Below are 26,694 nucleotides of genomic sequence, written 5' to 3'. Positions count from 1 at the left end.
TATTGTAACACACTGTACAGTTCTACTGTTCACTAACAGACGTTGTGAACCATTTGAAGCTCTCTGCAGTTCTAATCTATTTGATCATGTTAAAGGATGTTAATGCAACATAAAGTGTAACTGATGATTCATATTAACACTCACACTGTTAATGAACATAAATTGTTAAGGGCTTTGCATCAATCATTCTCTATGACCTCATGCACACCTGCTCCAAATTTGCCGTGCAGCAAGCGGCTGCGGCAGTGCGTTTTTTTCCTCTCCCCCCGATCAAACCCAGTTCGATTTGTGCGTCTTTTCGCATGCGGTAAAAACTCCTTTTATGACTACTATTCGGATCTGCAGTGCGGATTCCGCACAGCATTGCAGACAAAATCCATTGCATTTTAATCACGCAGGAAAGGGGGGGGGGGGGGGGGGGGGGGGGGGGGAAACGAGTCTTTGTGCAAAGCTCTTAACTGATGATTGTTAATGAATCATAAAGTATAACTGATAATTGTTGTCTCCTGGTCAGACTCGCGTGGCGAAGCGGAGCAGGAAGCTGATAGATTATGACAGCGCTCGTCACCACATGGAGACTCTACAGGTAGTAAGTATACTCTCTACTGTACTGTTCTCTTCTCCACCATGAGACCACGTCTGTCTGTCTGTCCGTATGTATGAGCACCACATCAACATAACAGGACTGTTAGTTACAAAATACTATTCATGAATAAACACATACTGTAGTCCAGGGGTCGGCAACCATTTTGACATGAAGTGCCACGTTTTCATTTTATTGATTGTCAGTGTGCCATTATATCAACATTAACAGTTTGATCATGACACCACATCAAAATGGAACATTTCCAACAGTTTTTGAAGCGGTGAAAACCGCTTCCAAGAAGTGGCTTTGTCCATCTCGTGCGTCCCGATGTGAGGACTGGTCAAGCTTCACATGACAATTTGGCCCTCCAGATAAAACCATTCATCCACTCAGAATTCATAAAAAATATAGAACTAAAGCACATAGAAAGTATAGAAGTATAGAAGGTATAGATCTAGAACACAGAATGTATAGATCTAGAACACAGATTTCATAGCTCTAGAACACATAGAATAGAAATTCACCGCTTCACTTCGAACCGAGGTTTGTGTTTTTATTCATTGATAAAACATGGCTATAACAACCTCTGTTGTTTGTTCTTCTTTAGACATGTGTTCTCTCTCATCAGGATGTTATATAGACTTAGAGCAGTAACCCACCTATCTCCCAGACTCCCTCCCCAGTTACAATCAGCAGTTAGAATATTTGTTCAGAGATGTGAGGGAGACTTAACTAAACTAAACTGACTAGACATTTTTTTGAATGTTTACCGCAAGAAAAAACACCTCTCTCGCACACTTGTGCCAGTGTGCCAGTGATCACCCTCTCCTGTGCCAATGTTGGCACCGTGCCTAAGGTTGCCCAGCCCTGCTGTAGCCTATAATATTTACAAATGCAATTATTCATAAATAAACATCCATGTACAAATACTAACCAATAGAATGAACCCCGCAGGCCACATCTGGGATGAGAAACGACCGCAAGATGCTGAAGGTACGCCTGTCATGCTTTTAAAAAGATATATTCAAAGATCTGCAAAAAATATCTTTTAGCAGTTCTACAAGCTCACAGCACAGCACCAAGTGCCGCACTGTGAGCTTGTAGATCTGCTATTTTTTAATAGTTAAAACAATGCAAAACATAATGGTTCCAGTGGTTTGGGTTGTAGTATTGCACAGCAGTGGACATGATGATCAGCTGCTGTTATAGTGGTTCCAGTGGTTTGGGTTGTAGTATTGCACAGCAGTAGACATGATGATCAGCTGCTGTTATAGTGGTTCCAGTGGTTTGGGTTATAGTATTGCACAGCAGTAGACATGATGATCAGCTGCTGTTTCTTTTACAGGCTGATGAAGAGTTGAAAAAAGCTCAGAAGGTTTTTGAAGAATTAAATGTTGGTCTGCAAGACGAACTCCCTACTCTCTGGGACAGGTGAGTTATAATAATAATAATGATAGTGCTTTTCTAAGCAAGTTGCAAACTCAAAGCGCTTTAACGGTGGCAACTGACAAGCTAACACCATTGGAGGCAACGCGGGGTTCAGTGTCTTGCCCAAGGACACTTCCACATGTAGACAGGAGCAGCCGGGATGTGAACCAACGACCCATTGGCTCATTGGCCAACCTGCTCTACTTCCTGAGCCACAGCCACCCTAAATATTATACACACACACACACTGTCCTACTAATACAAGATGTTATATTCACACTGTCCTACTAATACAAGATGTTATATACACACTCTGTCCTACTAATACAAGATGTTATATACACACTGTCCTACTAATACAAGATGTTATATACACACTCTGTCCTACTAATACAAGATGTTATATACACACACTGTCCTACTAATACAAGATGTTATATTCACACTGTCCTACTAATACAAGATGTTATATACACACTCTGTCCTACTAATACAAGATGTTATATACACACTGTCCTACTAATACAAGATGTTATATACACACTCTGTCCTACTAATACAAGATGTTATATACACACACTGTCCTACTAATACAAGATGTTATATACACACTCTGTCCTACTAATACAAGATGTTATATACACACTCTGTCCTACTAATACAAGATGTTATATACACACTCTGTCCTACTGATACAAGATGTTATATACACTCTGTCCTACTGATACAAGATGTTATATACACTCTGTCCTACTAATACAAGATGTTATATACACACTCTGTACTACTAATACAAGATGGTATATACACACTCTGTACTACTAATACAAGATGGTATATACACACTCTGTCCTACTGATACAAGATGGTATATACACACTCTGTCCTACTGATACAAGATGTTATATACACACTGTCCTACTAATACAAGATGTTATATACACACACTGTCCTACTAATACAAGATGTTATATACACACTCTGTCCTACTAATACAAGATGAACTCCCCACTCTGTGGGGTAGGTGGGTTATTATATTATAACCATACACACGTACTGTCCTACTAATACAAGATGAACTACCCACTAGAGTCGACTATACACACACTGTCCTACTGATACAAGATGACCTACCTATATCACACCCCCTGTAATAACTCTGAGGACCCCCTGTTGAAGACCCCTGAAGTAACGTGTTGTTGTTGTTGTTGTGTCTCCAGTCGTGTGGGGTTCTACATCGACACCTTCAAGAGCGTCACCAGCCTGGAAACAAAGTTCCACCGCGAGATCTCTGTGGTGAGTGGCAAAGGTCATGGGTCAGGGTCAGGAGGTCGAGGGGTCACTGAAGGTGGATAATGTAAAGCACTGTCTGTCATCATGTTGCAAATGGAACCAAATGGACCCCTAAATAAACACTTGAGCATTTTACATTGTAGACTGGGGTAACAGAGATTGAAATGAGGGGGACCCTGGTCTGATGCATATCAAACTGGTGTTTGATAAGTGTTTGAGAATCAATGATGTTAAAAAGCAGTACAGAGGAAACACAACTTGTCTATGGATGGATGTCTGTCAAATGCCAGCATTGCCAGCAGTCTGTCAGTCTGTCACACGTCACACGTCACACTTTCCCCCTGCTCATATCTCTGCAACAGTTGATCCGATCCATGCCAAATTTTGCACACACACTCCTTGCCTGCCAAACCACAACCTCAACCATCAATTCTCACATGACCATCTTCTAGCGCCACCATGAGGCCGATTCTTGCAAAACACATTTTTGGACACCGCTCCTACAAATTTTGGCCTAAAATCACGCAAATCCGTACACACTTGGTCTACACTCATGTCTTCAACATGGATCTGTCCCATATAGCGCCACCATCAGGACAATTTTTTTCAAACACATTTTTGTACACTTCTCCTACAGATTTTGCCCTAAAATCACACAAATCGGTACACAGTATGTCTACACTCATCTCATCACCATCGATCTGTCCCATATAGCGCCACCATCAGGCCGATTTTTTCCAACACTTTTTTGGACACTGCTCCTACACATTTTGCTCTCAAATCACGCTGCGACCTGACGGGCGCTTATCTCCCGATTAGGGAGTCTTCCATCCATCCATCCATCTTCAACCGCTTATCCGGAATCGGGTCGCGGGGGTAACAGTTCCAACTGAGACCTCCAGATTTCCTTATCCCGAGCAACTTCCTCCACTCCCTCAGGGAGTATACCGAGGCGTTCCCAAGCCAGTTTGGAGATATAATCCCTCCATCTGGTCTTTGGTCTGCCACGGGGTCTCCTCCCAGTGGGACGTGCATCGAGGACCTTCCTAGGAAGGCGCTCGGGAAGCATCCGTACTGGTGTTAATTTAGAGTGACATTTTATTGTACTAATGTTCCATCAAAGAAACCCAGTTTGTTCATGGAACATTAATACTTTTAGGAGTGTTTGTCACTGTTCAATGTTCATGTAACACCGAACAGTGTTAAACAAAGCGTTTCTACATCTAAATGATAATTCCATTCCATACGGTTGTTTCTTGTCTCCAGCTGTGTAAACAGCTGTATGAAGTGATGTTTCTGTGTCTCCAGCTGTGTAAACAGCTGTATGAAGTGATGTTTCTTGTGTCTCCAGCTGTGTAAACAGCTGTATGAAGTGATGTTTCTGTGTCTCCAGCTGTGTAAACAGCTGTATGAAGTGATGACCAAGCTTGGAGAGCAGCATTCAGACAAGATGTTCACCATCCAGGGAGCTCCCAGGTCAGTGGAACCTTTCATGATTCATCAAGCTAATGAAGAAGCTACCAAGAGCTTACGTTACTGCCGCCAAATGAGTTACATTTTTGCCAGAAACACACGTATGTAAAATATGAGTGACTATGGTAAACGATACAGAGTCACCTCCCCGACGATATCGCAAAGACGGTTTCTTTATTTTTGGACCACATGTCCTATATGAGATGATTCTAAGATGACCCAGTGTTATTCTCCATAGAGAAATGACTTCTGGGAACCAACGAGTGATGTCAGGACTCGGCGGGCTACTCTATTAAATAACAGTAAAGGGCGGTCAATGGGACCCTTGGGTGAAAGAAAACTCAATCTCCCATGATCCTTGGGGTGATGAGGTCATCAGGAAGGGAATCATCTCCGTTGGCTTCAATGCATTGCTCTGCAGAAAAGCAGCTTTATCTCGGAATCTTTCTTCAAATCGCATCGATCAGCGAGAAACCGGCCCGTATCTATGTAGCAGCGGTAACAATCGTTCTATTCTGTGTGCAAGAAAACTTGTTGATCGATATGACAACATTGTGAATTTCCACAAAATGGACACCATCGTGGCTTCAGTAAAAAAAAAAAAAAAGCGCAGTCAATGGCTGCATCGTTCCACAGTGACTCAGGTTTTATTTGAATCGTTCCACAGTGAATCAGGTTTTATTTGAATCGTTCCACAGTGACTCAGGTTTTATTTGTATCGTTCCACAGTGAATCAGGTTTTATTTGTATCGTTCCACAGTGACTCCAGTTTTATTTGTATCGTTCCACAGTGGTTTTATTTGTATCGTTCCACAGTGACTCCGGTTTTATTTGTATCGTTCCACAGTGGTTTTATTTGTATCGTTCCACAGTGGTTTTATTTGTATCGTTCCGCAGTGGCTCCAGTTTTATTTGTATCGTTCCACAGTGGTTTTATTTGTATCGTTCCACAGTGACTCCAGTTTTATTTGTATCGTTCCACAGTGACTCCAGTTTTATTTGTATCGTTCCACAGTGACCCAGGTTTTATTTGTATCGTTCCACAGTGGTTTTATTTGTATCGTTCCGCAGTGGCTCCAGTTTTATTTGTATCGTTCCACAGTGGTTTTATTTGTATCGTTCCACAGTGACTCCAGTTTCATTTGTATCGTTCCACAGTGACCCAGGTTTTATTTGTATCGTTCCAAAGTGTATCGTTCCACAGTGACTCCGGTTTTATTTGTATCGTTCCACAGTGTATCGTTCCACAGTGACCCAGGTTTTATTCGTATCATTCCACAGTGACCCAGGTTTTATTCGTATCATTCCACAGTGACCCAGGTTTTATTCGTATCATTCCACAGTGACTCAGGTTTCATTCGTATCGTTCCACAGTGACCCAGGTTTTATTCGTATCATTCCACAGTGACCCAGGTTTTATTCGTATCATTCCACAGTGACTCCAGTTTCATTTGTATCGTTCCACAGTGACCCAGGTTTTATTTGTATCGTTCCAAAGTGTATCGTTCCACAGTGACTCCGGTTTTATTTGTATCGTTCCACAGTGTATCGTTCCACAGTGACCCAGGTTTTATTCGTATCATTCCACAGTGACCCAGGTTTTATTCGTATCATTCCACAGTGACTCAGGTTTCATTCGTATCGTTCCACAGTGACCCAGGTTTTATTCGTATCATTCCACAGTGACTCAGGTTTCATTCGTATCGTTCCACAGTGACCCAGGTTTTATTCGTATCATTCCACAGTGACCCAGGTTTTATTCGTATCATTCCACAGTGACCCAGGTTTTATTCGTATCATTCCACAGTGACCCAGGTTTTATTCGTATCATTCCACAGTGACTCAGGTTTCATTCGTATCGTTCCACAGTGACCCAGGTTTTATTCGTATCATTCCACAGTGACTCAGGTTTTATTCATATTGTTCCACAGTGACTCAGGTTTCATTTGTATCGTTCCACAGTGTATCGTTCCACAGTGACTCAAGTTTCATTCGTATCGTTCCACAGTGACCCAGGTTTTATTCGTATCATTCCACAGTGACTCAGGTTTTATTCGTATCATTCCACAGTGTATCGTTCCACAGTGACTCAGGTTTTATTCGTATCATTCCACAGTGACTCCGGTCCTCTCCGTCTGGCCAGAACTCCGTCGCCTCCGGACGACGACAGCTCACCTGAGAGTCCAGACGCCAGCTTCAATCACATGCTGCGACCCGTCTCCCCCGGGCCACCCAGGCCCAAGTCCCCCTCCCAGGTAAATACTGTATGTCTGCTCTGGTCCACCCAGATCCAAGTCTCCAAATCAGGTACTTTCCTCCCTTCCCTCTGCCTCTCATGTCATTGATAGTTGTGGTAGAATTAAGCAAGAAGTGCATATGTGACGATAATCAAGTGTAGTATTGCGATTATACAACAGTTACAAAAAAACTAAACAAAAATCACACCCGTGTGAAGTGGAGCTGTGTGTGTGTGTGTGTGTGTGTGTGTGTGTGTGTGTGTGTGTGTGTGTGTGTGTGTGTGTGGATCATGTGTACCGATTTTTGTGACATTTGAAGAAAATATGTAGGAAAAGGAGCAAAAAGTGTGTTTTGGAGAAAATTCAAGATGGCGGAAAATCTATCATGGCGCAAATGGGCGTGGCCTATATGGGGAGATGCGTCATGACCCAAGGAATCCAGGGGAAAAATATTTTTAATTTTCCGACCTACGGTTCAAGAGTTACAGGCCAAAACCTAAAGTGGGGTGTTATGGCGCCACCATGCGGCCAAATGACACAATTATTTTTTATTTAATCCTTGAAATCATTATGAACCTCCTCTCCAAGTCTTGAAACTCTAGCCCCTATGGTTTGCGAGAGACAAATAATTGAATGTGAGTTTTTGCGATTCCCATTATAAGTCAATGGGGAAAATTAATTCACTAATAAATTAATATCAATTAAACTATTGAACCTTTCTCTTAGCAAGTTACTAGCCCACGATTCCCGAGTAAGCCGGTCGATTTGACATATGGCGCGAGTGTGTGGTGGCAAACCTGTGGGACTAGTAGCGTTTAGGAAGTTCAGGCTACATACACACAGACACACAGACACACAGACACACAGACCCACACGGCCACGTATAGGGAGCCTGTGCTTCACACAGCTCCAAAAAAACATGTCAACTTTATTTCTTTTCACTGTAATTAAGATAGGCTATTCGATAGAAATGTGTAATTTTTGGAGCTGTGTGAAGCACAGGCTCCCTATACGTGGCTGTGTGGGTCTGTCTGTCTGTCTGTCTGTGTGTGTGTGTGTCTGTGTGTATGTAGCCTGAACTTCCTAAACTTCGGCACGCTACTAGTCCCACAGTTTTGCCACCACACACTCGCGCCATATGTCAAATCGACCGGCTTACTCGGGAATCGTGGGCTAGTAACTTGCTAAGAGAAAGGTTCAATAGTTTAATTGATATTAATTTATTAGTGAATTAATTTTCCCCATTGACTTATAATGGGAATCGCAAAAACTCACATTCAATTATTTGTCTCTCGCAAACCATAAGGGCTAGAGTTTCAAGACTTGGAGAGGAGGTTCATAATGATTTCAAGGATTAAATAAAAAATAATTGTGTCATTTGGCCGCATGGTGGCGCCATAACACCCCACTTTATGTTTTGGCCTGTAACTCTTGAACCGTAGGTCGGAAAATTAAAAATATTTTTTCCCTGGATTCCTTGGGTCATGACGCATCTCCCCACATAGGCCACGCCCATTTGCGCCATGATAGATTTTCCGCCATCTTGAATTTTCTCCAGAACACACTTTTTGCTCCTTTTCCTACATATTTTCTTCAAATGTCACAAAAATCGGTACACATGATCCACACACACACACACACACACACACACACACACACACACACACACACACACACACACACACACACACACACACACACACACACACACACACACACACACACACAGCTCCACTTCACACGGGTGTGATTTTTTATGCCACATGTCCCTGAACTTCACATGAAAACTGCTAGCCTAGCCACTAGCATAGTGTTGGGAGAGGGAGAGCTTCAGCTTGGCACAGCTTATTTCTTTGTTTGATTAGACCCGTGCTGTAATGCTCGTTAGCACCGCGCGTAGATAGCAATTTAAACCATTCATATTACTTTGTGGGAACTACCATAACTGTTATATAATATAGAATATTAAAGGACGACTTCAGCACTTTCAACCTATCTTCATATAATTGGTCATCACTAATGTACATAAAATAAAATAGCAAAAAAAAAAGAAATATAGATATTTAGATTTTTGGGAGCGTGTCGCTGTTACTACATGTCATCTCTTCGACACCCGACTCTAACCCTCACCCTAACCTTAACCTCCGTGGAGTGAGTCGCTAACCCTCCGGTCGAAATGATGGGCGTTCGCGAAAGCGAGATTTCCCCTTGATTTTTATCATTGCGAGAACAATGGCTTCCATTATAACATGGTGAACATTAGTGAGAACCAATTATATGAAGATAGGTTGAAAAGTGCTGAAGAATATTCCTCACTGACAAACAGCTATTTTTCCTATGGTTGATTGGATGTATTATTCTTTCCTTTCCTGCTCATGTGTTCTGTTTGTTCTGGTGAGTAAAACATCATAGTGTTGTAGGAGCTACTGTAGTACTGGTGTTACTAGTCTATAGAACATAATTATCTATTTTTATTTACTCTTATTCTAGCCCTTCTAGGTCAACTTTCTTAGAGAGAAAATAACACCTCTATGTTAGATGGACTTACACGAATACAACACATTATTTACTGTATTATGTGTATTTCTTCAAGGAGTCCTTAAAGGAAAACTTTGTTTTTTTACAACAAGAGTTCATATTTACCAAGCTAAAATGTGGGGCATGCGTACGCATGGGGGCATGCATACAAGTGGCTAAATATGTCTTTTTAGACACAATAAGCCAGCAGTTTCTTTATTGCTATTTACAGTAACACTTCTAGCCCCCATAAGTCACATCCAACCATGAAAGGTTGCGTTGTATCTTGGGAATGGGCTTATTCTGTGTAAAATGAAATATTTAGCCACTTGTACGCATGACCCCAAACACTGAAATAAGAATCCCTAGAACAATATAAAGAAGTAAATGAAATCAATTTAACACCCATCTTTTATATTCTTTAATTGCAATCTAAAATATGAACCCTTGTTGTAAAAAACCAAAGTTGTCCTTTAACCCAAACAAATCTATCAATTACACACCCCGTAGAAGCCTTGAATTCACTGAGACGTATTTGATTTCCTGTCCGGAGCAAATAATCTGATGACCTGCCATCGGTCATGGTATAGTAGACTATACTATAATGACCACCGGTCATGGTATAGTAGACTATACTATAATGACCACCGGTCATCAAACGATTGGCTCAGGAATTCGACAGACAAACAAACAACAACAAAACGTATTGTTTTATGTTGTGTGTTCAGGGTAAAAAGGGTCCCCCGGTGCGTCCTCCACCCATGGCCACGCCCACCAAGGAGGTGGCTCAGGAGCAGATCATCGACCTGTTTGGAGGAGAGTTCCTGCCGGCTCCGCCCGTAAACACACAGCCTCAGGTACCTCCACCCATAGCTCCACCCGTAAACACACAGCCTCAGGTACCTCCACCCTGTAAACACACAGCCTCAGGTACCTCCACCCTGTAAACACACAGCCTCAGAAGAACCACTAGAAGAAGCGGCGTCGCTTTGATTTAGTTCCCCTCGTTTGTTACCCCAATCACTATTAAAATGCTCCAGTAGCCTAGTGTAGTCTTGCCAGTCGCTATGAGTTGGACTAAAAGATGCACATATCAAATGAATTTTTCGAAAGCAAAACTACGCCACATCAAGGTGTTTATTAGGTAGGCCCTAAAACTATGTCCTTGGGTGCAGGGGAATATTTTGGGTTAAAACTGAATCCGGTTGATAGTTCCGGCCAAAGTGTAGTACGTCTAGGACTACAACATGACGTAAAGTGGTTTCCACTCCCGACCGGATCAAACCTCGTAAAGTGAAGTGATTCCAGACTAGCTCCACCCATAGCTCCACCCATAGCTCCACCCATACCTCCACCCATAGCTCCACCCATACCTCCACCCATAGCTCCACCCATAGCTCCACCCATACCTCCACCCATAGCTCCACCCATACCTCCACCCATTGCTCCACCCATAGCTCCACCTGTTTCTACACAGCCTGTTGAACCTCCACCCTAAACATGAGCCCTGCACGGGAGTGTTTTCTTAACCCCACTGCTGCCTGCTCTTAGATCTCTGATCATTCAGTTCTTAACCCCACTGCTGCCTGCTCTTAGATCTCTGATCATTCAGAACATGCAAACTCCACACATAAAGGTCCTTTCACCAACCCCACCTAGGGTGTGGGCACTGATGACTCAGAGGAGTTAACACGCCCCCAGTGCCCACAGCGTTCCCCGGCGGGAATCGAACCCGGGACCTTCTATCTGTGAGGCGACAGCGCTACCGACAACACTGTCTGACCTAGGATGACCAATAGATTATGATGTTGATTTAACCAGAATAACATTTTGATCATGTTTTAATGAACCGTTTCATCTTCATTTCCTTGCAGTTTAATGAAAGACCTGGAGAATCTCTCCTGGACCTGGACTTTGATGCTTTCCAACCGGATGACAGCGTTTCACCCATTCCACAGGTAACCCCACCCATAACCCCCACCCATACCACAGGTAACTCCACCCCTATCCTCCACCCAAAACCTCCACCCATTCCACAGGTAACTCCACCCCTATCCTCCACGCAAAACCTCCACCCATACCACAGGTAACTCCACCCAAAACCTCCACCTAAAACCTCCACCCCTATCCTCCACCCATATCCACACCAGCTCCAACCACACCATACAACAGGTAACCTCCACCCAACCCAAACCTAGACTTTGTCTGGGGACCCCCTGGAACTTCCTCAAGGACCCAGCTGGGGGTCCCCGGGCCTCACTTTGAGAACCGCTGTACAAACTGACCAATAAAGAGCTGTACAGTCATAGATGTTGAGTCACATGACCCTGGTGTGAGAAAATGACATTCTTGATAAACAGCTACAAATAAATAATCATGTGTGTTTTTTTTAAAGGAACAAAATAAACAAAATACCCAGTTTAATGTTGTGCCTGAAACTTTGCCACATCATTTTCTTTCTCTTGTTTTTGCTTTGCTCCAACAGACAGCCGTACCCTGGGACTTGGGTGGATGGGTGAGTCATCAATTCTTAAATTCTTTATTTCATGTTCTAATGTGAATGAGCAACATTACTACAATACTACCAGTGGTGTGTTCTAGATGTTTTTGGATGGCATCTGTAATTATTCCCTAACCTCCCTACAAAGTTACAGAGAAGTACAAAGAAGTATGAAAAGAATACAAATTAACAGTGTACAGTAAAGAGCAAGCAAGGTACACCAGAATATATACATAAAGTGTCAAAAACAGTCAATGCTCATAAGTGAAACAGCTATACTTATAAAAACGTACCAAACATAGGTGTCCATAACAGTCAATGCTAGTCAGTGAAACAGCTATACTTATAAAAACGTACCAAACATAGGTGTCCATAACAGTCAATGCTCATAAGTGAAACAGCTATACTTATAAAACGTACCAAACATAGGTGTCCATAACAGTCAATGCTAGTCAGTGAAACAGCTATACTTATAAAAACGTACCAAACATAGGTGTCCATAACAGTCAATGCTAGTCAGTGAAACAGCTATACTTATAAAAACGTACCAAACATAGGTGTCCATAACAGTCAATGCTAGTCAGTGAAACAGCTATACTTATAAAAACGTACCAAACATAGGTGTCCATAACAGTCAATGCTAGTCAGTGAAACAGCTATACTTATAAAAACGTACCAAACATAGGTGTCCATAACAGTCAATGCTAGTCAGTGAAACAGCTATACTTATAAAAACGTACCAAACATAGGTGTCCATAACAGTCAATGCTAGTCAATGCTACAAGTATCTCACCGCCATGTCAAACACAAGCAAAAATACTCAATACTACTAACACAACCTAATAGTGCAGAGTCAAACAAAAAGTGTCCACTGGTCAGTGCAAGAATCTACTTATATTGCGTGCCACGGTAGAACACACCACTGAATACTATTACTACTACTACTACTACTACTACTAATAATACTTTATTTAGAAGCATGTATCAAACATTGCAACATCTCATCACAACCTTGTTTCTTCCTTTCAGGGAAACTCTCAAACAGCGCAGCCTGTAAGTAACCTTCACAATACACCACCATTATCATACTGTTCCATACATTATAGCCATGATGTTGCCTGGTTCCAGACCATAGACCCCGCCCACTCTCAGAGTGGACTCTTTCTCTGGTCTGGAGCTGAGTAGAGGAATCGGCTTTAGCAACCCAAAAATTCGGCTGCTCCAATGAGCGCGGGGTGTGGGGGGTGGGTCTAACGAATATCCAATCAGCGCAGCAGTTGAAACGATTTCAAACGAAGTTCACACACGACAGGCACACGCACACATACACACAAACACACGCACACACTGGGTTCACAAGCTGTTAATGTTGATTACATGTTTCTGGTCGCAGTTCTGTGTGGAAGCAGTCACTGGCACAGACAGACACACACACACAAACACATACACCGCGGCCGTGCGTCGCAATCACCGTGTGTCGCGAGCACGATGCGTCGCGATCACTCGCGCGGTCACGCACGCGCACGCTCGTGCACGCTCGCAAAGTCCTTCCCCCGTAAATCATTTAGAATAGGGCACAGCTTCAGACTAAAGTGTGAGCTGAGTCTGAAATCAGGCTAGCCATGATGTAGACTTCATAATAATGATGTAAACACCACTATCATATTGTTCTAGACATTATAGCCATGATTTAGACTCTATAATAATGATCTGAACACCATTATCATATTGTTCCAGACATTATAGCCAGCTAGGGGTGGAGCTGTGTGGAGCAGTGCTCCACTAGTTTAGAAGCTGCGTGCAAGCACAGTCGCCCACACGTGAACCATTGGCTGTTTTCACGAGAGACAGCCGCTGGCCGCCGCGTCCACGTCCAAGGACGGGGCCGTGGACGCGTCCATGGACGCGGACGCGAAAAAAACGTCCGTGGACGCGAGGCCGCGTCCACGGACGCAAACGGCCGGCCGTCCCGGCCGTGGACGCGGCCGTGGACGCGGCCGTGGACGCAGACGGCCGGGGACGCGGCCGTGGACGAGGCCGCGGACGTGGACGCAAACGGCCGGCCGTGGACGAGTCCATGGACGAGGCCGCGAAAAAAAGGCAGCGAAAAAAGAAAAAAAAGGTGTCTATTGTATGTATTTTTTGATGGAGAATTCAAATATGACCTTCTTTTTTGCATAGGACAACTCTAACCTGCATCAATTGGTATTTTATAATTGCCAATTGTACCCTATCCATCTGAAAAACAAATTGGATGTCTATTGTATGTATTTTTTGATGGAGAATTCAAATATTACCTTCTTTTTGGAATAGGACAACTCTAACCTGCATCAATTGGTATTTTATAATTGCCAATTGTACCCTATCCATCTCAAAAACAAATTGGATGTCTATTGTATGTATTTTTTGATGGAGAATTCAAATATTACCTTCTTTTTGGAATAGGACAACTCTAACCTGCATCAATTGGTATTTTATAATTGCCAATTGTACCCTATCCATCTCAAAAACAAATTGGATGTCTATTGTATGTATTTTTTGATGGGGAATTCAAACGTTACCTTCTTTTCTAGATAGGACAACTCTAACCTGCATCAATTGGTGCATCAACCTACTATCTATCTATCTATCTATCTATCTATCTATCTATCTATCTATCTATCTATCTATCCATCTATCTATCCATCTATTTATTTATACTTCACCTTTAGTCCAGAAGAGAGTTCAGCATCAGGAACTTGCACACATGGAACTGTGTCATGACTGTGTCATGGAGCTAAAACAGGGCTATGTTAAATACTCAAAATGACTCTGATGGACCAATCAGGGTGGTGGTGGGGGGAGGGATCAACAATAGACAGAAACTGGATAATGCTTTGTTAACTGTCCCACCTAAGTCCCTGCTAGTCTGAACAAACATCACCTTCCCTCTCATAACACTACTACTACTACATTTATATAAAGCTGCTCTTGCATTTGAATTCAAGTCTGACACAAGTTAAGGTTAACTTAGGTAGTATTTCATTTTGCTGGCTTTTAGGGTCTGTGTGTGAGTGTGTAGGCTCACAAATTATTATAATTGTCATTAAGTGACTCTATCTATCTATCTATCTATCTATCTATCCATCTATCCATCTATCCATCTATCCATCTATTTATTTATACTTACTGTTTACATTTTCTATAAATATTTATTTCTATATAAAACTCAGTTGTGTGGAGTTATTGTGTGCCTTTTCTTGTAGCTAAAGAGTCCATTTGTTCACTAGACATTAAGTCAAGGTTACTATTTTGAGTTGAAGCTAAGTGTTTTATTGCTTTGTGGTTTAACATGATTTAAAAGGCAAATTCATTGTTATGGTTACTTTAGAAGACTGCTTTTGCATTCATGAGTTAAAAAGAGAGCCAAGCTAATTTAAAGAGTTAAGTTAAAGGAACACAAAACATGACCTAACTCGCTGCCATTGGACAGACAGTTACAACATAGGCCTACTCTTATCTTTCACAGAACAGACAATTATCATTTGTTTTATCTATTTGAGACTATGTAGCTGCTCTATGGGAAATAGAGCATTATATCAGCCTATTCAATTGATAATGACCAATGGGTGCCAGTTTCTAAGTAGTTAACCATATTAACATAACAATATATGTGGCCTAGACATGGATATTGCCCAATCAACTCGTAATCTACAGAAATGTCCACCACATCACACAGTATAAAACTTAGTAGGCTCAGTGGATTCACCTATGTTAAATCATGTCAGGTTAGTTTGGTTCAAGGTTCAAGTATAATAATTTATGAGACAAAAATGTAAACAGCACAAATGTACAATCACATCTCGGCTAGAATGATAACATAAAGTCCTGACTACTCCTTGTTATTGTGGTCCTAAATACTACAATGATTAGTTTGGATGCATTGCTTCTATCATGTCCAATTAAAAATAAATACATTACATACATACAGAAATCTGCCTTCTCCTGTATTGTATTAGTGACATTCATTATAAATAGTAAAATAACAGGACAGAGCAAAAAAGGCCTCTGTTGTGTCTTTATCTGATCACATGCAATCAGACACTCACACTGCACAGCAATATATAAACTTTATTACAGGCTCAAGGCCCACAGGGTAAGAAGACAATACATTACAAAGATAATAATTTAAAAAGAGAGAGTACATTCACAAAGCCCCACCGGAGCTAAAGAGGCACTCATGCCACTCATGCCAGTGTCCACTAATGGTAGACGTGTACCTGACAGAGCTACATCCAGGGTCTGTCATCAGTCTCTGGAACAATCTGAAACAATGTATCTTTCCTGTGGCTGTTATAATGAACACAAACAGATCAGAAAGTAATTTAACATACAACAATGTAAGGGATTCCTTTCTATTAAAAGCAAAATCATAACTGGGTCAAAGTTGCTTGGTTCTCCCCATATAAAGGCATGTAGGTAACAGTAACATGATATTATGTCATGAATGATAAAAGTAATGTTTAAACACTTTGATGTGTGTGAGTTTATCTGGAGACTTACTCAGTCTGTGACTTACAGAGATCTTGATGGTCTTTGGGTTCCACCCGTTCATCAGAATTGCCGCTGGTGCCGTCTAGAGATTTCATCTTCACTTGAAGTCTGGAGTCTATTATGTACAGTGTATTCTGGACAGTTGTGGACACTCTGCAACTAACCTAACCTAACACACACTATGTGTTAATGTTGATCAGAGCTGCCAACCCTCACGCAATGAGCGTGAGACTCACGCAAATGACCCTCTTCTCACGCTCTCACGCCACACATCGTATTTCTCACGCCGTCATATCACCAGCCGTCACAAAGTGGCAAACTGCGTCAACTCAAGTGTCACTGAGACATCCACTTCGGCCGCGATTTGAGCAATTAAAGGGCTTAAAATACTGTATATCTGATTCTGAAGTAGCCTAATGATTAGATGCGTCGCTGTGTGTGCGTGAGCGTCTGGTGTGAGGAACGCTGCGTGCACGTTCCTGCGCACGTCATTCTCTACAGTAAGATCGACAGGCGACAGGAGGATCTACAACATTAATTCAACTCGTCCAAAATGAGTAGGCAGTTTAAATGAGGAGGGACTTTTGGATGGATGTGTGTGCAAAAAGAACAGATCTTCAAGCAAAAGACGTGTTACTTGCAGCTTAATGTAATATTTTTCTCATCCTAGTAAAGCCAGATAAAAGTATCAAACTCCCTGTAAAATGCAACAGAAAATACAGGAAATAACATCTACTCTTTTAATTTTTTTCTGGGGGAGGACCCCCAGACCCCCCAACAAAATGATCCACAGTATAGGCTATTAACTACATTTCTGCCTCAAAATTACATTCATTATTGAGGGTTAGATTTGGAGAATTAAATAACACCCACCTAGAGCGACATACTGTACCTGGTTGGTGTAATAGTGACTCCAAGGGTCGATAATATTATAATAATAACCAAAATTATTGTAATATTTGTTGAACATATAGGCCTATATATAATTTTTTATATTTCTTTTGCGGCACCAAAGACCCCCCCCCCCCCCCCCTCGCAAAAAAAGAAAAATCTCACTCCTAGGTTTTCCTGAAAGTTGGCAGCCCTGATGTTGATCAATATAATAATGTAAAAATACAAAGTTAAGTAGACCTAAGTAAGAAATAGTAAATACATTGTAATAATACATTGAAGGGGAAAATGTAGGAAAACAAATGCAACTCAGCATTGAATTTATGGCAAACATTTTGCTAACCCTTTCCAAATAATATACAATTAAGAAGTGGGATGTTACACTTAGTAAGAGAAAGAATTAATGAAATATTACATTTTTAAAAAGCTAGAAGACTCACCTATTATAGTAACCATGTGAATTGCTAATAATGTTATGGGTCAGATGTGTAAAGATCTATCACATTGTATTGTTCTTTTCAGACTCAACAATAATAATGATGATGTTACTTAAATGCTGATCAATGTGTGAATCTGGCTCTGTGTGTGTGTTTTCTCTCCCTGTCCTGTGCTGTCCTCAGTTAAACCAAGACAGTGCTGTTGTGACCAATGTGGAAAAAGCCTTCAGCTCAATTTATTATCTCAAAGTAGACCAGAGAATTCATACCGGAGTGAAGCCATTCAGCTGTGAACAATGTGGGAAGTATTTTGCTCGGTCTGGACAATTAAAAGATCATAAGCGTTCACATACTGGAGAGAAACCTTATTGTTGTGACCAGTGTGGGAAAAGATTTGTTCAAAAGGGGATTTTAAAAGAACACCAGAGAATTCACACTAGAGAGAAGCCCTATTGCTGTGACCAGTGTGGGAAAAGCTTTACTCGATTGTCTTATCTCAAAATACATGAACGAATTCACACAGGAGAGAAACCATACAGCTGTGTCCAATGTGGGGAAAAGTTCAGTTTAATGGCTGCTCTGAAAGTACACCAGAGATTTCACACCGAAGAAAAGCCTTACTGCTGTGAACACTGTGGCAAACGTTTCACTGTAAAATCTAGCCTCGTACAACACAAGAAGATTCACACTTGAGAGAGACCTTACTGCTGTCACCAATGTGGGAAAAGGTTCACTCTGAAGACGGCTCTGAAAAGACACCTGAAAATCCACACTGGTGAGAAGCCATATACTGCTGTGTCCAGTGTGAGAAAAGGTTCAGTGATATGCATCATCTCAAAGCACACCAGAAAAATCACACTGGAAAGAAACCTTATTGCTGTGACCAGTGTGGAAAGAGCTTTCCTAGACTGGAACATATCAAAATACACCAACAAATTCACACCGGAGAGAAACCTTATATCTGTAACCAATGTGGGGAAAGCTCTGTCAGGTACACGTCTACCGTTAGAGGACACTGGCATGAGTGCCTCTTTAGCTCCGGTGGGGCTTTGTGAATGTACTCTCTGTTGTTGTTTTTTTTAATTATTATCTTTGTATTTAATTATTATCTTTGTATACATTATTCAATGTTATATGAGATACTTTAATGGTTTCCTGTTGAAATAAGCTTAGTCTTTTCATGGATCTCCTTTTAGTAGACCTTGTACCAGTGAACTGTACCGTCATGAATCTGTACATTTTCCTATGCAAACTTCTAATAAAGCCTTCAATCAAAAAAAAAAAATCAAAAAAATGTATTGTCTTCTTACCCTGTGGGCCTTGAGCCTGTAATAAAGTTTATATATTGCTGTGCAGTGTGAGTGTCTGATTGCATGTGATCAGATAAAGACACAACAGAGGCCTTTTTTGCTCTGTCCTGTTATTTTACTATTTATAATGAATGTCACTAATACAATACAGGAGAAGGCAGATTTCTGTATGTATGTAATGTATTTATTTTTAATTGGACATGATAGAAGCAATGCATCCAAACTAATCATTGTAGTATTTAGGACCACAATAACAAGGAGTAGTCAGGACTTTATGTTATCATTCTAGCCGAGATGTGATTGTACATTTGTGCTGTTTACATTTTTGTCTCATAAATTATTATACTTGAACCTTGAACCAAACTAACCTGACATGATTTAACATAGGTGAATCCACTGAGCCTACTAAGTTTTATACTGTGTGATGTGGTGGACATTTCTGTAGATTACGAGTTGATTGGGCAATATCCATGTCTAGGCCACATATATTGTTATGTTAATATGGTTAACTACTTAGAAACTGGCACCCATTGGTCATTATCAATTGAATAGGCTGATATAATGCTCTATTTCCCATAGAGCAGCTACATAGTCTCAAATAGATAAAACAAATGATAATTGTCTGTTCTGTGAAAGATAAGAGTAGGCCTATGTTGTAACTGTCTGTCCAATGGCAGCGAGTTAGGTCATGTTTTGTGTTCCTTTAACTTAACTCTTTGAATTAGCTTGGCTCTCTTTTTAACTCATGAATGCAAAAGCAGTCTTCTAAAGTAACCATAACAATGAATTTGCCTTTTAAATCATGTTAAACCACAAAGCAATAAAACACTTAGCTTCAACTCAAAATAGTAACCTTGACTTAATGTCTAGTGAACAAATGGACTCTTTAGCTACAAGAAAAGGCACACAATAACTCCACACAACTGAGTTTTATATAGAAATAAATATTTATAGAAAATGTAAACAGTAAGTATAAATAAATAGATGGATAGATGGATAGATAGATAGATGGATAGATAGATAGATAGATAGATAGATAGATAGATAGATAGATAGATAGATAGATAGATAGATAGATAGATAGATAGAGTCACTTAATGACAATTATAATAATTTGTGAGCCTACACACTCACACACAGACCCTAAAAGCCAGCAAAATGAAATACTACCTAAGTTAACCTTAACTTGTGTCAGACTTGAATTCAAATGCAAGAGCAGCTTTATATAAATGTAGTAGTAGTATTATGAGAGGGAAGGTGATGTTTGTTCAGACTAGCAGGGACTTAGGTGGGACAGTTAACAAAGCATTATCCAGTTTCTGTCTATTGTTGATCCCTCCCCCCACCACCACCCTGATTGGTCCATCAGAGTCATTTTGAGTATTTAACATAGCCCTGTTTTAGCTCCATGACACAGTCATGACACAGTTACATGTGTGCAAGTTCCTGATGCTGAACTCTCTTCTGGACTAAAGGTGAAGTATAAATAAATAGATGGATAGATAGATGGATAGATGGATAGATGGATAGATAGATAGATAGATAGATAGATAGATAGATAGATAGATAGTAGGTTGATGCACCAATTGATGCAGGTTAGAGTTGTCCTATCTAAAAAAGAAGGTAACATTTGAATTCCCCATCAAAAAATACATACAATAGACATCCAATTTGTTTTTGAGATGGATAGGGTACAATTGGCAATTATAAAATACCAATTGATGCAGGTTAGAGTTGTCCTATTCCAAAAAGAAGGTAATATTTGAATTCTCCATCAAAAAATACATACAATAGACATCCAATTTGTTTTTCAGATGGATAGGGTACAATTGGCAATTATAAAATACCAATTGATGCAGGTTAGAGTTGTCCTATGCAAAAAAGAAGGTCATATTTGAATTCTCCATCAAAAAATACATACAATAGACACTTTTTTTTTTTTTTTTCGCTGCCTTTTTTTCGCGGCCTCGTCCATGGACTCGTCCACGGCCGGCCGTTTGCGTCCACGTCCGCGGCCTCGTCCACGGCCGCGTCCCCGGCCGTCTGCGTCCACGGCCTCGTCCACGGCCGCGTCCACGGCCGGGACGGCCGGCCGTTTGCGTCCGTGGACGCGGCCTCGCGTCCACGGACGTTTTTTTCGCGTCCGCGTCCATGGACGCGTCCACGGCCGCGTCCATGGACGTGGACGCGGCGGCCAACGGCTCTTGCTGGTTTTCACACCTCACTAACAAAACCTTATGATCGGCGCTGAGCGTCACAGCTTGAATTAACAGCAATGACAGACCTGGTGGATGCATATCAATGGTCCATCCATTGTGTGACCTTATTCGGTGTGAGACGTCCTGTCTGGGTTGGCCATAGGGCCTTTCTGTGTGGAGTTTGCATGTTCTCCCACAAAAACATGCAGTAATCCTACTCTCTAATGCCTCCCCCTGGTCAGCCTGATGGAGGGGAAAGGAACCGGTTGGAATAATGTGTTACTACCACGCGCTACGTCCAAACCGGAGAAATCCCCACCGTCAGGTGAAAAGAAGCAACTTGGACTCCTCCTCATGCATAGAAGGAAGCATGAGGTCAGTCAGTTGTCTCCCCAGGCGCGGCAGAGGGAGAGCAGAGCTCAGGATTACATAGGCAATTGGCACTGTGTGAAAATGGGTTACAAAATCATGGGATAAAAATGATAGCAAAAAAAGAGTTGTCTGATGGATTCATGAACTGATTCAATTACAGAGATGGCTACTTAACGCTAGTTCCCCTATTTTGCATATATAATTTGATATTGTGGGTTAATACATAGGCCTATTAAAACACCAAGGCTGCTTGCATGCTCCATACTAACAATAAAACATGTGTATTCTCCATCCTGCTTGCATGCTCCATACTAACAATAAAACATGTGTATTCTCCACCTTGCTTGCATGCACCATACTAACAATAAAACATGTGTATTCTCCATCATGCTTGCATGCTCCATACTAACAATAAAACATGTGTATTCTCCATCCTGCTTGCATGCTCCATACTAACAATAAAACATGTGTATTCTCCATCATGCTTGCATGCTCCATACTAGCAATAAAACATGTGTATTCTCCTTGCTTGCATGCACCATACTAACAATAAAACATGTGTATTCTCCACCTTGCATGCTCCATACTAACAATAAAACATGTATTCTCCACCTTGCATGCTCCATACTAACAATAAAACATGTATTCTCCATCTTGCATGCTCCATACTAACAATAAAACATGTATTCTCCATCTTGCATGCTCCATACTAACAATAAAACATGTATTCTCCATCTTGCATGCTCCATACTAACAATAAAACATGTATTCTCCATCTTGCATGCTCCATACTAACAATAAAACATGTATTCTCCATCTTGCATGCTCCATACTAACAATAAAACATGTATTCTCCATCTTGCATGCTCCATACTAACAATAAAACATGTATTCTCCATCTTGCATGCTCCATACTAACAATAAAACATGTATTCTCCATCTTGCTTGCATGCTCCATACTAACAATAAATCATGTATTCTCCATCTTGCTTGCATGCTCCATACTAACAATAAAACATGTATTCTCCACCTTGCTTGCATGCATCATACTAACAATAAAACATGTGTATTCTCCACCTTGCTTGCATGCTCCATACTAACAATAAAACATGTGTATTCTCCATCCTCCTTGCATGCTCCGTCCACCTCATAGCCGGACGCTGGCGGATCCACTGACGCTGTGAACTTTAACCCTTCGTTTCCCGAGCAGGCCGCGGACGCCGGCTTCGTGGCGGACTGGTCGGCCGACTTTGGCGGTGCCTCTACGGCGGCGGCGGCGGCTAACGGAGCCGGGGGGGAGGCGGCAGCGGAGGACACCACGGCAGCGGATCAGGGCTGGCCGGCAGCGGGCGGCGGCGGCGGCTGGGCGGAGACCGGGACACCCGCCACCGCTCAGCCACAGGACGGCGAGGCCGCGGCCGAAGGAGAGCAGGTTAGCACCGCCGAAACCCGCGTCGGACCCAGCGTCCAGTTTAACCCCACCGATTGGTCCTCCACAGCGGAGGAGGAGGCGGGCTCAGGGTCACATGACGACCAGGGGGGGGCGAGGAGAGACTCGGGGGGAGGAGGAGGGGGAGGGGAGGAGAGGAGGAAGTCCACGCCGGGGCTGGTGTTCACTAACGAGCACGGCCAGGAGATCGAGGACTCAACGGAGGAGCGGGGAGGGGACCAGTGGGGGGGCTGGGGGTCCTCCAGGTGGTCCCCGGACGGCTCAGGGTCCGAGTACGAGACGGCCGAGGAAGGCGGCACGGGCTGGGCGAGCGCCGACGACGAGCTGGCGCCCGAAGACGCCGTTGTTCCTGTAAACGGCGAGAAGCTGCTGACTGTAGGAGAGGATGACAGATGGGGAAGTGATGACCTCAATCCAGGTAGTGATGACCTCAATGCAGGAAGTGATGACCTCACCGTAGGAAGCTTCCCGGCGGGACCAGCCCCCACAGAGCCCGGTTGGTCTTCACTGAACGAGGAGGCAGGAGAACGGCAAACGCCTGGTTCTGATCCAGTCGACCGAGCGTCTTCGGCTCAGCGAGAAACCCCACAGCAGAGTGCATCGGCGGTCGACTTCGCCTCCACCGATCCCTTCGCCGAGAGCGACGGCGGGTTCGCGGGTTCCGATCCCTTCGGGGAGGTCGGGGTCGACGCGTTTCAAAGCGACCCTTTCGCGGAAGAAACCCCGGGGGGATTCGGCGGGGGCTTCGAAAAGGATCCCTTCGCAGAAGAAGACCAAGGTGTTACAGGGGAGCCCCTCGAAGTCACTGGGGAGTCGGTCCTCGGCGGCTCTTTCGAACGCGATCCGTTCGCAGAGAGCCAGGTGGACGACTTCACCGCGGATCCGTTCGCCCAAACGTCCGAGGACCCTTTCACCGGCGGCTTCCCGGAGCCCTCGTCGTCACAGGATGCAGGCTCCTGGCAGGAGATCAGCGACAGCGGCGGCTTGTCGGCCGCGGACGCCGCGCAGGCAGGTTTCCCCCCCTCTTTCCCCCCCGAAAACTCAGACATGTCGGAGGACGAGGCGGCCAACCGGAGATACGGGAAGTTGTACCAAGCGGAAGAGGTACCTTTGGCTTCCTAGCTCCACCTAGTGGAGTAGACTAGAAAAGAAAAAAGCAGAAACTCCCCTGTAGTCCCTCTAGGACAGTAGAATACAAAACAAACCCAGGATCCTTTTTGTACCTGCCTGTAGATCCAGCAGTATACAAAGACCTCCCAGGATCCTGTAGATCCAGCAGTATACAAAGAACCCCCAGGATCGACAACCCCAGTCTCCTCTCCTCCTGTCTCTCCTGATACTTTCTTCTTTTTGAGCGGTGCTCCAGCAACAGGAGCTAGTTCCAACATCAAGCTGTGGCCGGTCAAAAAAAAATGGGAACACACGTTAAAAAATTTCCGGGACTTAAAAAACTACTTTACTTTACTTTACTTTATTTGTTTATTTAGACGGGACAATGCATATTAATGAACACTACATGAATGCAATGTAAATAAGCCGGAATTAGCAAGAATGCTAAATTTCATCCGTAGTCCCCACATGAAGACAAAACAATACATACCAACAAACAGTAACCCTACATTAGGAGAGGGCGCCTAAGAACATACATACAAATACTATTTTTCCTGAACCAAGAAAAAAAACAAAAAAACAACACATATTACTAACAGTACCCTACATTAAAAAAGGATAGTTAAAAATATACGTACATGGCATGAGCTGTACTCTTAGAACTATACATGGTCACAGGTTTGATTGTCAACTAACCATTTTTTTAGATTGAACTTGAAGGATGGAAATGACAAACAGTCTCTTATTGTTAGAGGTAGGTCATTCCAGATTGAACATCCCTGCACTGAAAGGGTGTTTTTTCCAAAAGCGGTTACCCGGTACGGTACTTCGCAATCCCCTCTAGTGATTGCTCTAGTATTGAGTCCTCTATCAGGCTTCCTTTTTATGAATTCCTTTAGGGGAGGTGGGCATAGACCATTTAGTGTCTTATATATGATACTGACCTGTTTAAAAACCTTAAAATTAGCGAAACTCACAAAAACGGTACCTCTGAAGAATATTACAATGGTGATATGAGTGGGGTTTCCTATCGAATACCTTAAGCGCACTCTTATATAGCTGTTCAATGGGTTTGAGAGTCGTTATACCTGCGCAAGACCAGTTTGTGAAACAGTACTCAATGTGTGATAGGATCATGCATTGGAGATACGATTTAGCAGCACTAACTGCCAAAAAAGGTGTGATTTGTTTAAAGTTCTGAAGGTTGAACTTGATTGTGTTTGTAACCTTTTTTACATGTTTTTTAAAGGTTAGGGTTGAGTCTAACATGACCCCGAGGTACTTGAACTCTGACACAAGTTCAAGTTCCTCTCCACCCAGAAACACATTTGATGATTCCATCACAACTGGTCTTTTGGAAAAAGCCATGCAGACCGTCTTTTTTGCATTCAGGAGCAGGCATGAGTCTGTAAGCCAGTCCTGAACGCTGGTCAGAACAGAAGTTAAAACCGTTAAAGCGCGGCTACAATGTCTGGCCTACATCCCGGTCCAAACAGCTAAAAGTTTGTTGTCCGGTCGTAAACTGTGGGGGGAGGGGGGACGTGTTCAAAGATGTCCGGGGCCAAAGTTTGTTGTACGCCCAGGGTCCCATTGGCCAAGCTTCGCAGGATGAGCTGTGATTGGCTAGCTAGCGGGACACTTGATGAAATTAACTTGTGAATAGCACCGCTCACTTCACACTAGGTGTGATTAATTTTGTGTCCAGTTTTATGAAAAGAAAAGCCAAAGTCCACAGCGCATTATGTTTTATATTGACCTTCTGACACAGATATGAAATACTAATTTGTGTCTCCGTTCAATTAGGTGACCAATGCCTTCAACGGCTTTTCACAGGTCAGTACATCTTTCCAGCTTGATACTGTACATAACTAACAGTGTGTTAATATGATAATTCTTATCAACTCTATCCCTCTGATTAAGTTACAGAGTGGCTTTACATAAAACAGATACAAACTGTAAAGCTGCTAAGCTTGGCAGCTTGACTCATTGAGCCAAACATCAGTCAATCTGTGCCTTGAAGTTACTGAACAAGCCAAGAAAAAGGCAACATCATTTTTAACACATTAATGATCTGCATATTGTATGTTGATATAATGTTATTTGTGTCTTTGTACTTCTGAAACAGGATGCAGCAGCTTCATCATTTTTTGCTGATTTTGATAAGATAGTAAGTTGACAGTTTTACTGTATTGACATGCTATTGACATGTATGGTACTTTAGATTGTACTTTCATTTTTTTTAATGTATTTGATTGTTGGCTGCTTTGTTTTTACATATCAGATATGATAGTAAACGAATGAGATCGGTTGGATATTATGATAAGTCTCGTTATCAACCAGTTTCGTGTGGACACAGACA

General features: G+C 42.4%; 1 protein-coding gene across 4 annotated transcripts in view; it reads left to right on the top strand.

Annotated features, from left to right (window-relative positions):
• amph (amphiphysin) overlaps positions 1-26,694 on the top strand; it is an 88,665-nt gene that overhangs the window by 34,489 nt on the left and 27,482 nt on the right. For 2 of the 4 annotated variants that reach the window (XM_080725145.1, XM_080725144.1), the window contains exons 6-18: positions 515-589; positions 1,541-1,579; positions 1,932-2,017; positions 3,235-3,310; positions 4,701-4,783; positions 6,897-7,035; positions 10,263-10,391; positions 11,409-11,492; positions 12,020-12,049; positions 13,064-13,087; positions 22,929-23,207; positions 26,139-26,168; positions 26,461-26,502. In XM_080725145.1, coding sequence (XP_080581271.1) covers positions 515-589; positions 1,541-1,579; positions 1,932-2,017; positions 3,235-3,310; positions 4,701-4,783; positions 6,897-7,035; positions 10,263-10,391; positions 11,409-11,492; positions 12,020-12,049; positions 13,064-13,087; positions 22,929-23,207; positions 26,139-26,168; positions 26,461-26,502 — 1,116 coding nt within the window. The remainder of the gene's footprint in view (positions 1-514; positions 590-1,540; positions 1,580-1,931; positions 2,018-3,234; positions 3,311-4,700; positions 4,784-6,896; positions 7,036-10,262; positions 10,392-11,408; positions 11,493-12,019; positions 12,050-13,063; positions 13,088-22,928; positions 23,208-26,138; positions 26,169-26,460; positions 26,503-26,694) is intronic. The other 2 variants (XM_080725147.1, XM_080725146.1) reach the window with 2 other exon arrangements.

This window comes from Nannobrachium achirus (genome assembly GCF_963921795.1).
Source record: "Nannobrachium achirus genome assembly, chromosome: 5".
Lineage (NCBI taxonomy): Eukaryota > Metazoa > Chordata > Actinopteri > Myctophiformes > Myctophidae > Nannobrachium > Nannobrachium achirus.
The sequence above is the reverse complement of the archived record's forward strand: the minus strand, read 5'-3'. Positions and strand labels throughout refer to the sequence as shown.